This window comes from Lolium perenne, chromosome 1, assembly GCF_019359855.2.
Source record: "Lolium perenne isolate Kyuss_39 chromosome 1, Kyuss_2.0, whole genome shotgun sequence".
In the NCBI taxonomy this organism is placed as follows: Eukaryota; Viridiplantae; Streptophyta; class Magnoliopsida; order Poales; family Poaceae; genus Lolium; species Lolium perenne.
Genome location: NC_067244.2, coordinates 254,520,398 through 254,535,808, shown reverse-complemented (window position 1 = coordinate 254,535,808; position 15,411 = coordinate 254,520,398). Strand labels below are relative to the sequence as shown.

Below are 15,411 nucleotides of genomic sequence, written 5' to 3'. Positions count from 1 at the left end.
CCATCTTCTCCCCAACCTTAGATGGTTTAATCTCCTCTTCTTCTCCCTCCATTGCTAAGATTGGATCTTGATGCAGGTGCATGTTGGTCCAAGCATGGAGAAGGTTGAGCTATCCTCAGATCTGAAGTTCTTGAGCAAAGTTCGTCCAAAACCTTGCAGTAATTTCTGTTTCTTGCTGTTTCAGATTCTGGTACGATCTTGTAAAATCCGCCAAATCTCGTGTCCAGATCCAAATCGAGTGGTTCAAAGTTCTGCAGATAGGTATTGAAAATATCTACAACTTGGCGTTGGTCTCATCCTCAAATTCGTTACGGATTTTGCATGATAAATAAAGTTCTGCAAACATGCAGAATCATTGTTTGTTAGATTTCTTCCGTTTTACAAAACCTTTTTGAGCAAACTCAATTTTGGGTGAAAGCCCTCTCCCGTACCTTCATTTTGGCGTTGGGTTCACTTCAAATGACCTAATGGAATTGAAATGGTTCACAGATCAAAATCTGGTCAGATCTGACTTTGTCGAATTAAACCAGGAGCTTGGAGACGAATTTTTGAATGAAACCAACTGGGTAAGAACCACCTATTCAATACCTTTCAGATGCAGCAGACCTCATATTTTTATGATTTGTGTATGATTTTTGACGAATTAAACTTGTTCTGTATGTTCTGCAGACATGGCTGTTAGCTTTTAATTCATCAAAAATCCATTTTTGAACCTAATTGAGTGATTCCAATTCTGTAGGATTACTGAATGTTTTCTTAATCATCTCCAACAAGTTTCAAACCTTTATCTGTTATGCAACTCCATAGTTAAAGCAAATGGTGAAAACATGCAGTAAACTTGTCAATCCATTTGTGAGAGTTTCAGAAATAATTTGAACCCAAATCCAATTGTGTTTGCATCTCTGTTTAATTACCTTTCAAATGCAAGTAGCCCCATATTTTTAGGATTTTTCTACGATTTATGGCTTACAGATCTTGTTTTCTGTACAGTCAGATTCAAGGAAATTCCTAAAATTGTAGGTTTAATATTTTTAGGTGATTCCAATTGGGTTAGTCTTGTATTAGTACTAGCTATCTAGGAAAAATATTATTTGTCTCTGTTCATACATATTTGTTGCTGTTAGTAATGTTTATGTGTGACATGCATTGTTGAAGCAAAACTTTTCGGTTTATTTAAAACCCTTGACCAACTCTTTTAGTAGAGATGGGCAACCTTTGTTTTATGCTTGCAAAACAAAACCTCTGCAACCTAACATTATCTCTTTTGTTTTGTTTAAATTTTCAAATGATGTGGTATATGGTTTGCTTCCTATTTTTGTATAGTGATTAAGTGAGCAAATTAAATTAGGAAAACTGTTTTCTACTTTTCCAAAAGTGTTTGAAAATGTTTTGTGAAAGTATTTGATGTCAAACTAATGCTCTTGTCCTCTTTATGATGTTATCTACCAGGGGTACTTAGCTTGTGCCATGGTGATACCGAGAGAGGCAATTGCTAAGTTGTGATACTCTCATACCTTTACTAGGTAAATAAAATGGTTTCTCTTTAAGTTGTTTGTGGTATCTATAAGTCCTTTGTATGTTATACCTTGGCTGCATGGTTAGTTGTTGATTGTTGTATGTTTGTTTGTTGGTGCAATGTGATTGATTGTGTTCTTTTATATTTTCCGGCGATAGATGCGAACAATTCCGGAGAAGAAGAACAAGTGGAATCGGATGAGAAGATTTTATTTATATTGTTGGGATTGTTATATTGATGGAGTTGAAGAAGTACAGGGACAAATAAGCCAAGGCAAGCCATCTTTTGATCTCTGATCCGGTGTCTAGTTGGATGTCATTTGTTGATGTTCAAAGCACCTTCATTCTATGTGTGTTATTATCTCCATTTATGTCATCTATGTGTGATTGCAAGTGGGGTACTCCCTAGTGGTGATGCTCCACTATTGTCCTTGTGTTATGGGATGGATGGTAACATGGCCGTGCTATTCCACTTGGTGATCTTGTATGCTCAACTTGAGCATGTTCCATCTCAAGATATTAACTTACACCACACCCACCCCCTTTGTAGTATAGAGGTATCAATGTCATGATCTTGGTGTATTCTCAACTTGAGGGGAGTATGCCGTGTACCATCTTGGAGAATATGTTGGATAGTGACACTCCACTATCTAAGTTGTGTAGTTAGCACCACAAATCTGAGAGTATATTCCTCCTTGTGTTGTCATAATACATGCTTACCTTAAGCAAGTATGATCCACTCCACTACCCCTTTATACCTCATCTATGGCGGGATGACTCTCATCTCGGCCGTAGTGCAATACTAGTTCAACTCATGAAACTATAGGTTGGGAACCCCTCAAGGTTTACCTTGTTGTAAATGTTTATGAAAACCTTGGGTGAGGCAATCTAACCCAAGCGTATGGTTTATGAAAGGAAAGGATCTTGACAAAGATGGTTGGAAAGAGGAAATGTGTGTGTGACTTGGGTTTTTGAGAAAAACGACACATGGTTCTCTGTATTCGCCCGGAACAATTAACCCGCGCAACCACACTACTCCAACGTGGGCACGGGGCTTAGCTTGACGTTTGTTCTTCTTAGCATGAGGCACCGCACAACTATACAAGGGTACGGTTACCCCCGAGTCCGGGTTGTCGTAGTTGGAGACAATCGTATAACGGGAGGCCTTCGGGGCTGACCCGTCCGGAAGACACTATGGGTCTCCTGGCTTGGCGGTGGAGCCACGCTCAAAGGGAGGTGAGCTGCCACGGTGCCGGGGAGGTACATACTCCATAGGGTAGGACCTCTTGCTAAGTTGAATAGGCGAAAGGCTTCGACTGATTATCCGAGACTCGCATACTTTCGTATGACGAACCGGGGATGATCCCGGCGGATTTATCAGATCTTGTGGGGAAAGTGCGCACACTCTGCAGAGTTAAAACTATTCGAATAGCCGCGTCATGGTCATGGACGGTTGGGATGGCCGTTACCGAGCTGTGTCGAGTGTTGGTTTTGAAAAATGATTTCCAAAGGAAATGTGTGTGTTGGATGTACCGGAAGGTACGGAAAGGCTGGTGCCGACCATATGGAGATGGTCGAGGAAAATGAAACAAAATTGGGTGACCCTTCCTAGTGTTTCATGTAGAGGGACTCTTCTTCAATAGAGAAATAGAGATGTCTTAGATAAATTCTTGGAGTGTCCCCTTCGATTGAGAAGTTGGGATGCTATCTCCACCAAAAACATCTCTTCTCTTCCACATGCTATATCCACAAGAGAAACTACTCTTCCTCTCTTGTCTTCTTTAGTTAGAATTGTTATCACCTTCTTGATGGTTTGCGAGTACAATTCAAATGTACTCACGGCTTTGTCCCTGGCTATTTACTTGGCCAGACTTGAAGGAGTTCGACAGATGAAGAAGGAGTTGGCGACGTCTATGCGAGCTAGGAACGTCTTCCCGATCGGTTGCTGTAGGGTTATGGCGAGATGACTTGGGTACTGCTGCTGAAGTGATGATGCTACTCTGATGTTTAGTTAGGCCCTTCGAGGCTATTATGTAAGTATTGGTCATGTGACCATGTTGTAATTTTCTTATTCCGCTTTGTAATGGATGGTGTAATTTGATATCAGTTCGGTTATGTGTTCACGGCGCACTGATCATGGGATCGTGAAGCTGTATACATAACGGGGAATTTCGGACAGCTAGTCAGGGTCCCCACAGAGCTGGTATCAGAGCCATCCTGACTGTAGGAGACTTTAGTTAGCATGGACGTTAGTTAGGAAACAAGTACTTGGACAAAACTATTTACAAAACAAATTGTTTCTTTAGTCGGAAGTATAGCTTCTACTCCTCTTATTTATTCAAAGCTTCTAAAATTCTTACCTCTCCGCTTTATAAAAAGGTTTGAAAATTCTTACTCTATTGTCTCAGCCAATTCAAACCTACATATTGGACGATGTCCCCAACTCAGACTGGAGACTCGAACTCGAAGATGGCTCAATCCCTCAGGAAGACTCATATATCTCCAACTGCAGCTATTGAAGATTGGATGCCGACGTAGCCGTGTGCTTGTTGGGATGATAACATCATGTCTTTGGTTGTCACCGAAGTCTGTCAAGGAGCTGACCTTCTTCCTCCGTGGACTTGCACTTTTTGCGATCATACGGGATCAAGTCCTCAGTTCTTGACTAGTAATTTTTAGGCCAGCTACAAGAAGTTGACGATTTCGGGAGTACCTCAACAACTACCTCTTCGAAGACCTCACGTCCCCGGGATATTGAGCAAGAAGACTACGCAGTTTTCTCCTCCGCCTCAACATAGAAGACCGAACACCGGGCACCTTCGCAACCAAGCGCCCCGAAAATCCATGTTGGAGTCCATAAGAGCAAAATGAAGACGGCAACATATGTGACCAGCCCCCAAGCGAATAGGATGGATAGGACAAACTCAATCGCTTTGATTGAGCTACCCCCACATTAGGCATTCCATGGGTACTTAGGTTACCATGCATGGTTTGATGATTGCTTGTAGTTCCCTTGTGTGCTGCCTTGAGTGTCTTTTGTTTGTTTGTTGTGTGTATAATTGTCTTGGCTTTTCGGTCTGAAAAACACCCTTAGTGTGATAAACTAGCTTAGAAAGCCTCCCAAAGATGTTTTCACCCTCACCTACCTCGCCGATGTTTTGCTAACTGCTAGTTAGTTGGATAAGTTAACGAAAAGCTCTAACTCTACCCCCCGTTAGCAGTTGTTTTTCAAACATCAGGAAAACTAACCCAAACCCCCATCTACGCTAACTTCCTTCAATATCAGCTGGAGCATCTCGACTACGCCAAGAAAGAAGAAGCCCTACCTTCAAGAATGACTGCACCTCTGCGAGGAGACATACTAATTTGGACTAACCTTGGAGCATAATCGCGCTAACCTCGAGGATATCTTCTTAAAACTATCCTCTGACACACCGTCTAACAAGCTTAGAGAACAATAGCGTCAAAGCCAAGCTACATCACATGGTTCGTCTGGTCCTCATCAAGTGAAGGCTCCTGAAGATACCTCAAGACTCAAGACTTTAGGCGTAGTTTACCCGCTAACTTCTTAGTTGCTACTGAAGTCAGCACCGACCCTCAAGCTGAAGATTGTCTTCGACGACCCCTATTCTTTGCTTCATATGGGTACCAACCAGGCGTTTCATCAACTTATTAACTCACGGCGCGTCCCCTATGGTTTAGTTAACACCGTGAGTGCCTCTTGAAGTTGCGGTCTGCACGTCGCCCCTGAAGATTCTTCAACTGAGTACGGAAGATCGATGACTCCTTCGAAGCCCCGACAGACCGCAAGGCAGAAGCTCTAAGATTTTCCGAAAGCCCGATGAAAAATCTTACGGGTGGAAGTCTTCCACTAAAAGTTGGAGCTAACCCTAACATTTTAAACCTTTCTAACACACCGTTGGAAATGTGGGATGCACTAACCCCTCTTGAAGCCGTGGACTACTCAACGCCCGCTGAAGATGTTCAACTCCAAAGATCAATGGCTTCTCCAAAAACCGCCCGACAAGACTCGTGGCCGAAGCTTACAGTTTTTAACGCCCCCTCCCCGATGAACAATTTTAAGGGTGGAAGACTTCGTCTTCCACTAAATTTAAGCTAACTCTAAAAAGTTTTCAACCCTGCTCAAGCACCATTGGGTGCACTAACTCTCCCACAATCATGAACCCCGCTAGGATCATTAAGAAGGTATAGATCCAACATCTGCACGGAGTCGTCAGCCTCTTCATGAAGCTCGCCATCGTCAGAAATCCATCATGTCTCTCACAAGCTGAAGTTGCGACCCTCTCCACACAAAGGCATGTCTACATAAAAATGGAGTCTAATTTTCGTTAAACTTTACAACCCCTCCAGTTCTACGCTCAGTAATCTCGGGACGAGATTATTTTAAGGGTGGAAGATCTGTAACACCCCAACTTTTGCAACCTTGATTAATTGTCCATATTTCAAAAATTAGGGGGAACAAAAACTGTTTCTATAGACTCATTTAGATGAGTTGCCTTGATTTGTTTGTTGTGATGAATTGCTTTGATCTGCCGCTAGATATATTGTCTTGATTTCTTGTTGAGTTATGTGTTGAGTACCTCAAAGAACAACACCTCTAGTGGTCAGACATACAACTCACCTAATAAAACACATGTGTGACTTAGGTAAAATTGTTTTCCTTTTTACTACATCAAACTCTTCTCCTGATGGCAACATGAGTGTGCCATCTTGATATTCCTATTTGTGTTAGTCCAGCTCAAACCATCCTTGAATCCAAAATTTGGGATCATCTACCCTCATCACATCCTTCTCTTATACCCACTCATCATAGGTTGATTCTGAAGCCAAGTCAACAATCTGTTTTGGCAAGCTTATAAGTTCCAGACTTTGGCAGTTGATATCTAAGCAACCACCACTGTTATTGTTGACCTCAATGCATGGATCTCATCTATGCAACATCCTCTTCAACCTCCACGTCTTGCATGTCTCAGTCAATCCTTGCAGCTCATATATTCAACTTGATCTTGTACCCTATCCAATGTTTTACCTCAAGATCACTTCCTTCACTTTTACCTCTTGTTTTTATTCCAGTTTAATCTTCACAAAACCAAGATTGGGAATGATGGGTACATTTTGAGGCCACCATCTACCCTTGAGAACACTCCTCCCTAAATTAGTTTTCTTTCTCAAAAACCCTATTGTTTTTCCTTCTCTAGTTTTGATCACAAAACTACTTCTAGTTTTATAAAATCTTTTCAGGATATTTCTTCAAAGAAAACAAAGAACTGAAACGGGTTTTGTTTTTCATCCCATTTCTACCAAGTACTGATTTCTAAAACATTATTTTCTATTTTGTTTTCCATTTTACAAAAGGCTTGTTTATGGTACCTATACCATTTCTTGTCTTCCTCTTGCTTATTTTACATTTGAGAAAAACTCTACTTCACTTGAGAAAGTAAGTAGAACATTTTGACCTCCTATGTTCCAACTAGTTTCTCTCAACATTTTCAAATTCCATTCCACTTGAGTTCATTCCCAATTGAGGTGTTTCAAATCCCTTTCAAATAAATTCTTTTTTTTTTTCAAATGACAATCCTTGCACATCTTATGCACATCACTGATTTACCACATTGTATCCCCTCATCCTCCAATTCTTGATCAAATGGATGATCATTTGATACTTTCAAATGGACTCCCTTCAACTGAACCCTAGACTCAGGGAGTATTTCAAACCACTCCCAATTGACCTCTTTTTTTTTTAGAACAACTTATTTTTCCTCATACCTATCTCACTCCCCCATTCTTTTCCATCAACACCTTGACCTCTTGAATTGATTTTATGCCACCATATTCACCATTGGTATTGTATCTATACTTCCATCACTACCCCTCTAAACCTTGGATCTATCTCTTTCCATCATTTGTTTGCCACAAACAAAGTGATAACAAATTTTCCTTTTAATGCATATCACTCTCACTCTCCATTTCTATCTCTATGTCTCAACCTCCATCAACATTACCTCCTCAACATCATGCACATGGATGATGTGCATCTCTCTCTCATTGTTCATTTTTGTTTGGCAAGAATGGAGCCGGCCAATTTGTGTTTGCATTCAAAATTCGGCCAGCACTATCTCCCCTTTTCCTTCTTATACAAGCCATGCCTCCCACCTACCCCAATCCATAAATGGGCAGCCTCCCAACCAACTCAATCAATGAGGAGGCTATCTCCCAACCAACTCAATCAATGAGGAGGCAGCCAACCCACCCCCTCTCCCTCTATATAAAGGGGCTTGGCAGCCCACTCCCTCCTCACTTGCTCTCATTTCCCACTCTCCACTCTTCTCCACTCCTCTCCTTTGCCTCATTTCTTTTCACTCCCTACTATTTCCTCCACTCCCTCACACTCTCCTCCTCCACTTCCCCACGAAAATGGTGCTCCCCTTGCTCCCATGGCCGGCCATGGCCATGGAAAGCCACCAAGATGAAGCTCCCTTCCTCCCTCAAGCTCATCCTCACCATGAGAGCCTCCCCCTCCATCTTCTCCCCAACCTTAGATGGTTTAATCTCTTCTTCTTCTCCCTCCATTGCTAAGATTGGATCTTGATGCAGGTGCATGTTGGTCCAAGCATGGAGAAGGTTGAGCTATCCTCAGATCTGAAGTTCTTGAGCAAAGTTCGTCCAAAACCTTGCAGTAATTTCTGTTTCTTGCTGTTTCAGATTCTGGTACGATCTTGTAAAATCCGCCAAATCTCGTGTCCAGATCCAAATCGAGTGGTTCAAAGTTCTGCAGATAGGTATTGAAAATATCTACAACTTGGCGTTGGTCTCATCCTCAAATTCGTTACGGATTTTGCATGATAAATAAAGTTCTGCAAACATGCAGAATCATTGTTTGTTAGATTTCTTCCGTTTTACAAAACCTTTTTGAGCAAACTCAATTTTGGGTGAAAGCCCTCTCCCGTACCTTCATTTTGGCGTTGGGTTCACTTCAAATGACCTAATGGAATTGAAATGGTTCACAGATCAAAATCTGGTCAGATCTGACTTTGTCGAATTAAACCAGGAGCTTGGAGACGAATTTTTGAATGAAACCAACTGGGTAAGAACCACCTATTCAATACCTTTCAGATGCAGCAGACCTCATATTTTTATGATTTGTGTATGATTTTTGACGAATTAAACTTGTTCTGTATGTTCTGCAGACATGGCTGTTAGCTTTTAATTCATCAAAAATCCATTTTTGAACCTAATTGAGTGATTCCAATTCTGTAGGATTACTGAATGTTTTCTTAATCATCTCCAACAAGTTTCAAACCTTTATCTGTTATGCAACTCCATAGTTAAAGCAAATGGTGAAAACATGCAGTAAACTTGTCAATCCATTTGTGAGAGTTTCAGAAATAATTTGAACCCAAATCCAATTGTGTTTGCATCTCTGTTTAATTACCTTTCAAATGCAAGTAGCCCCATATTTTTAGGATTTTTCTACGATTTATGGCTTACAGATCTTGTTTTCTGTACAGTCAGATTCAAGGAAATTCCTAAAATTGTAGGTTTAATATTTTTAGGTGATTCCAATTGGGTTAGTCTTGTATTAGTACTAGCTATCTAGGAAAAATATTATTTGTCTCTGTTCATACATATTTGTTGCTGTTAGTAATGTTTATGTGTGACATGCATTGTTGAAGCAAAACTTTTCGGTTTATTTAAAACCCTTGACCAACTCTTTTAGTAGAGATGGGCAACCTTTGTTTTATGCTTGCAAAACAAAACCTCTGCAACCTAACATTATCTCTTTTGTTTTGTTTAAATTTTCAAATGATGTGGTATATGGTTTGCTTCCTATTTTTGTATAGTGATTAAGTGAGCAAATTAAATTAGGAAAACTGTTTTCTACTTTTCCAAAAGTGTTTGAAAATGTTTTGTGAAAGTATTTGATGTCAAACTAATGCTCTTGTCCTCTTTATGATGTTATCTACCAGGGGTACTTAGCTTGTGCCATGGTGATACCGAGAGAGGCAATTGCTAAGTTGTGATACTCTCATACCTTTACTAGGTAAATAAAATGGTTTCTCTTTAAGTTGTTTGTGGTATCTATAAGTCCTTTGTATGTTATACCTTGGCTGCATGGTTAGTTGTTGATTGTTGTATGTTTGTTTGTTGGTGCAATGTGATTGATTGTGTTCTTTTATATTTTCCGGCGATAGATGCGAACAATTCCGGAGAAGAAGAACAAGTGGAATCGGATGAGAAGATTTTATTTATATTGTTGGGATTGTTATATTGATGGAGTTGAAGAAGTACAGGGACAAATAAGCCAAGGCAAGCCATCTTTTGATCTCTGATCCGGTGTCTAGTTGGATGTCATTTGTTGATGTTCAAAGCACCTTCATTCTATGTGTGTTATTATCTCCATTTATGTCATCTATGTGTGATTGCAAGTGGGGTACTCCCTAGTGGTGATGCTCCACTATTGTCCTTGTGTTATGGGATGGATGGTAACATGGCCGTGCTATTCCACTTGGTGATCTTGTATGCTCAACTTGAGCATGTTCCATCTCAAGATATTAACTTACACCACACCCACCCCCTTTGTAGTATAGAGGTATCAATGTCATGATCTTGGTGTATTCTCAACTTGAGGGGAGTATGCCGTGTACCATCTTGGAGAATATGTTGGATAGTGACACTCCACTATCTAAGTTGTGTAGTTAGCACCACAAATCTGAGAGTATATTCCTCCTTGTGTTGTCATAATACATGCTTACCTTAAGCAAGTATGATCCACTCCACTACCCCTTTATACCTCATCTATGGCGGGATGACTCTCATCTCGGCCGTAGTGCAATACTAGTTCAACTCATGAAACTATAGGTTGGGAACCCCTCAAGGTTTACCTTGTTGTAAATGTTTATGAAAACCTTGGGTGAGGCAATCTAACCCAAGCGTATGGTTTATGAAAGGAAAGGATCTTGACAAAGATGGTTGGAAAGAGGAAATGTGTGTGTGACTTGGGTTTTTGAGAAAAACGACACATGGTTCTCTGTATTCGCCCGGAACAATTAACCCGCGCAACCACACTACTCCAACGTGGGCACGGGGCTTAGCTTGACGTTTGTTCTTCTTAGCATGAGGCACCGCACAACTATACAAGGGTACGGTTACCCCGAGTCCGGGTTGTCGTAGTTGGAGACAATCGTATAACGGGAGGCCTTCGGGCTGACCCGTCCAAGACACTATGGGTCTCCTGGCTTGGCGGTGGAGCCACGCTCAAAGGGAGGTGAGCTGCCACGGTGCCGGGGAGGTACATACTCCATAGGGTAGGACCTCTTGCTAAGTTGAATAGGCGAAAGGCTTCGACTGATTATCCGAGACTCGCATACTTTCGTATGACGAACCGGGATGATCCGGCGGATTTATCGGATCTTGTGGGGAAAGTGCGCACACTCTGCAGAGTTAAAACTATTCGAATAGCCGCGTCCGCGGTCATGGACGGTTGGGATGGCCGTTACCGAGCTGTGTCGAGTTTTGGTTTTGAAAAAATGATTTCCAAAGGAAATGTGTGTGTTGGATGTACCGGAAGGTACGGAAAGGCTGGTGCCGACCATATGGAGATGGTCGAGGAAAATGAAACAAAATTGGGTGACCCTTCCTAGTGTTTCATGTAGAGGGACTCTTCTTCAATAGAGAAATAGAGATGTCTTAGATAAATTCTTGGAGTGTCCCCTTCGATTGAGAAGTTGGGATGCTATCTCCACCAAAAACATCTCTTCTCTTCCACATGCTATATCCACAAGAGAAACTACTCTTCCTCTCTTGTCTTCTTTAGTTAGAATTGTTATCACCTTCTTGATGGTTTGCGAGTACAATTCAAATGTACTCACGGCTTTGTCCCTGGCTATTTACTTGGCCAGACTTGAAGGAGTTCGACAGATGAAGAAGGAGTTGGCGACGTCTATGCGAGCTAGGAACGTCTTCCCAGTCAGTTGCCTGTAGGGTTATGGCAGATGACTTGGGTGCTATGTTCTTGAAGTGATGATGCTACTCTGATGTTTAGTTAGGCCCTTCGAGGCTATTATGTAAGTATTGGTCATGTGACCATGTTGTAATTTTCTTATTCCGCTTTGTAATGGATGGTGTAATTTGATATCAGTTCGGTTATGTGTTCACGGCGCACTGATCATGGGATCGTGAACTGTATACATAACAGGGAATTTCGGACAGCTAGTCCGGGGTCCCCACACCCTCCCTCGGCTATAAAAAGCCACCCTGACAGCCATCCTCCCCCTTCGCCTCCTCTCCACTACACCCCACCTCTCCACACTCCCAGCTCTCACACAGAAGCGCCGACGCCGTCTGCTTTGGCTGCTGCTCGATGGAGGAGAAAGAAACGCCGGCTTAGTCACCGTGAGGGTGACGAGCATGCAGGGCTCGCCCCCAACGTCCCTGCCCCTCCCTCTCTGATCCATCCTTCTCGCTGCATGCTTCTAGGTCTAACACACATCCGCACGCCACCCAGGTCTGCCCCGAGGTCGCCGCCGGCACTTGTCCGAGAGGAGCACCGGGAGACAGTAGGAGCTGCTCGTTTCTTGCGTCGAGAAGATCTGCTGCGGAAGGAGGAGAACGTCGCCTGGACGCCCGCGACCCACCGCCGCCCGCCGGTGTCTCGCCGCCGACCGCTGCAGCCGCCGGTGAGCCTCCGCCCTGCCCCTGTTTTTCCTTCTCCGTTCGCCCGCGCGCGTGATCGCGAGGAGGGAGACGCGTCCCGTGCGCCTGCATGGCCACTTGCCACGCTGGCCCATGCAGGCCTGGCCCGCCTGGGCCCCTCCTCCCTTTTCAGTTTATTTGTTTTCCCTCCCCACTCCACCTGAAAACCCTCATGGGCCGGCCCTCTAATCAAATCTGCGCGGCCCAAAGTGTTTCCCGCCCGTTTTACTCATTTAAAATTTTGATATTTCTGTAAAATGTGATAAAAACCAGAGAACTTAAAACTTGAATAACTCGAGTTTTAATAACCCAAATCGAGTGAAACCAAGTGCACTAGTTCAGAAATTTTATTACCTTTCCAATGCCACTGGTCCCGTATTTTTGGGATTTTTGTATGATTTTTAGTGCATTAAACATGATCACTGTATTCTGTCTAGTTTTTGTAATTCCTAAAATTGTAGGATTAACATTTTTGAGTAAATCCAATTGGGTTAGTCTTGATTTATCACTGTCCATCTAGGAAAAATGTTGTTAGCCTATGTACATGCATATTGGTTAATGTTTGTGTGAATGGTGTATCACATGAAATGTTGTACCAAAACTTTTGTTTATTTAAAATCTTTGACCAACTCTTTTATTAAAAATGACCAACCTATGTTTTGTTTTTGCAAAACAAAACCTCTGCAACTTAACCTTAGTCCTATTGTTTTCCTTAAGTTTTCAAATGATGTGGAATATCATTTACTTCCTATTCTTAGTAGTGTTTGGTAAACAAAATAAAATAGGGAGAATGATTTCCCGCTTTTCCAAAAATGTTTCAAATTATAATATGAATGTTTGTAACTTGCCCCCTTTATGATGTTATCTACCAGGGGATACTTAGTTGTGCCATGGTGATACCGAGAGAGGAAATTGCTAAGTGTGATACTCTCATACCTTTACTAGGTAAATAAAATGGGTGCTCTTTTAGTTGCTTTGTAGTATCTATAAGTCTTTAATATGTTAGCCGTATAAGAGTGGTTAGTTTTTGATTGATGCTTGTTTCTTGTTATTTTGTTGGTGCAATGTGTTTGATTGTGTTTCTTTTATATTTTCCGACGATAGATGCGAACAATTCCGGAGAAGAAGAAGTGGTTCGGACGAGGATTTTATTTATATTGACGGGATTCTTATATTGATGAAGTTGAAGAAGTCCAGGGACAAATAAGCCAAGGCAAGCCATCTCTTGATCTCTGAATGTTTGATCACATATTATGGTTACTTTGTTATTGTTCTTGTCTCTCGATCTATCTTGTGTTGTTTCTACTTATGTTGATAGAGCATGCTCACCATGAGCATGTTTATTCTCTTTGACACCTCACCTACAACCCCCTTTAGTGAAATGGTGGTCTTCATTATCATGATCTTGGTGTACCCTCTAAGTGTGAGGGGTATGCCCACTTATCTTGTGTGTGTCGACCTCTTGACACCCTTTTTGCACCCCTTAGTGGTATGATGGTTAGTATCATGCCCTTGTTATACCTTCTACCTTGTGATGCTATGCATACTTACTCCCAAGAGTGCCACACCTTTTGTTGATGTTATGCATACTTACTCTCAAGTATGTTGAACCCCTTGTTGTTGTTATGCATGCTTACCCTGAGCATGTATGCCCCCTTTGACCACCTATTTTATCATCTTCTTAGTGGTATGATGATCAACATCGTGACCCTTTTGTCGAATCGTCCTACTTATGTTGTCCCCATGCGTGCTTATCCTAAGCATGTATAATCCCCTTGACACCTCAATTATCATCTCCTTAGAGGTATGACGGCTAGCATCATGCCATTGATGTATCTTAGCTCCTACATAAAACTTTAGGTTGGGAACCCCTCAAGGTTTACCTTGTTGTAAATGTTTATGAAAACCTTGGGTAAGATAACCTTATCCAAGTGTATGGTTTATGAAGGCAAAGAGGATCTTGTCAAAGATGTTTGAAAAAAGGAATGTGTGTGTGACTTGGGTTTTGAGAAAAAAACGACACATGGTTCTTTGTATTCGCCCGGAACAATTACACAGCGCAACCATAGCTACTCCAACGTGGGCACGGGGCTTAACTTGACGTTTGTTCTTCTTAGCATGAGGCACCGCACAACTATACAAGGGTACGGTTACCCCCGAGTCCGGGTTGTCGAGGTTGGGACAATAGTATAACGGGAGGCCTTCGGGGCTGACCCGTCCGGAAGACACTATGGGTCTCCTGGCTTGGCGGTGGAGCCACGCTCTAGAGGAGGTGAGCTGCCACGGTGCCGGGGAGGTACATACTCCATAGGGTAGGACCTCGTGTTAAGTCGAATGGGCGAAAGGTTATGTCCGGGTATCCGTCGTGGCATATGTCGTTATGCGGGGATGATGCCCACACGATAGGTATCCGGATAGTTGTGGTGAAAGTGTGCAAACTCTGCAGAGTCAAAACTATTCGAATAGCCGTGTCCGCGGTCATGGACGGTTGGGATGGCCGTTACAGAGCTGTGTCGAGTTTTGGTTTTGAAAATGATTTCCAAAGGAAATGTGTGTTGGAAGTACCGGAAGGGTACGGGAAAGATGGTGTGCCGACCATGTGGAGATGGTCGAGGAAAATGAAACAAAAGAGGGTGACCCATCCTAGTGTTTCATGTAGAGGAACTCTGCTTTAACAAAGATATAGAGATGTCATAGGACTTTCTTAGTGTCCCCTTCAACTGTGATGTGGGATGCTATATCCACAAGAGAAACTGATTCTCTTTCACATGCTATATCCACAAGAGAAACTGATTCTCTTTCACATGCTATATCCACAAGAGAAACTGATTCTCTTTCACATGCTATATCCACAAGAGAAACTGATTCTCTTTCACATGCTATATCCACAAGAGAAACTGATTCTCTTTCACATGCTATATCCACCAGAGAAACTATTCTTCCTCTCTTGTCTTCTTTAGTTAGAATTGTTATCACCTTCTTGATGGCTTGCGAGTACAATTCAAATGTACTCACGGCTTTGTCCCTGGCTATTTACTTGGCCAGACCTGGAGGACTTCGACAGATGAAGAAGGAGTTGACGACGTCTATGCGAGCTAGGAACATCTTCCTAGTCAGTTGCCTGTAGGGTTAAGGCAGATGACTTGGGCTCTACGCTGCTGAAGTGATTCTGCTACTCTGATG

The 15,411-nt window shown here is 42.3% G+C and overlaps 1 protein-coding gene across 17 annotated transcripts; it reads left to right on the top strand.

The window, feature by feature from the left end:
• On the top strand, positions 1-13,435 carry LOC127327676 (uncharacterized). 17 transcript variants are annotated; one of them, XR_011750762.1, is made up of 9 exons: positions 1-139; positions 228-261; positions 490-566; positions 1,450-1,523; positions 1,675-1,789; positions 8,544-8,620; positions 9,504-9,577; positions 9,729-9,843; positions 11,436-11,673. XR_011750762.1 is itself a non-coding variant. In XM_051354453.2 (7 exons), exons 1-7 carry the CDS (start codon positions 81-83, stop codon positions 13,404-13,406), a joined length of 558 nt encoding a protein of 185 aa, XP_051210413.1. In that variant the 5' UTR covers positions 1-80; the 3' UTR covers positions 13,407-13,435. The 17 variants fall into 17 exon arrangements, 4 of the variants coding, with proteins under 4 accessions (XP_051210413.1, XP_051210414.1, XP_051210411.1 ...); XR_011750761.1 differs by lacking the exons at positions 1,450-1,523; positions 11,436-11,673 and adding an exon at positions 13,333-13,383; XR_011750764.1 differs by lacking the exon at positions 228-261.
• The last annotated feature ends 1,976 nt before the right edge of the window (positions 13,436-15,411 follow it).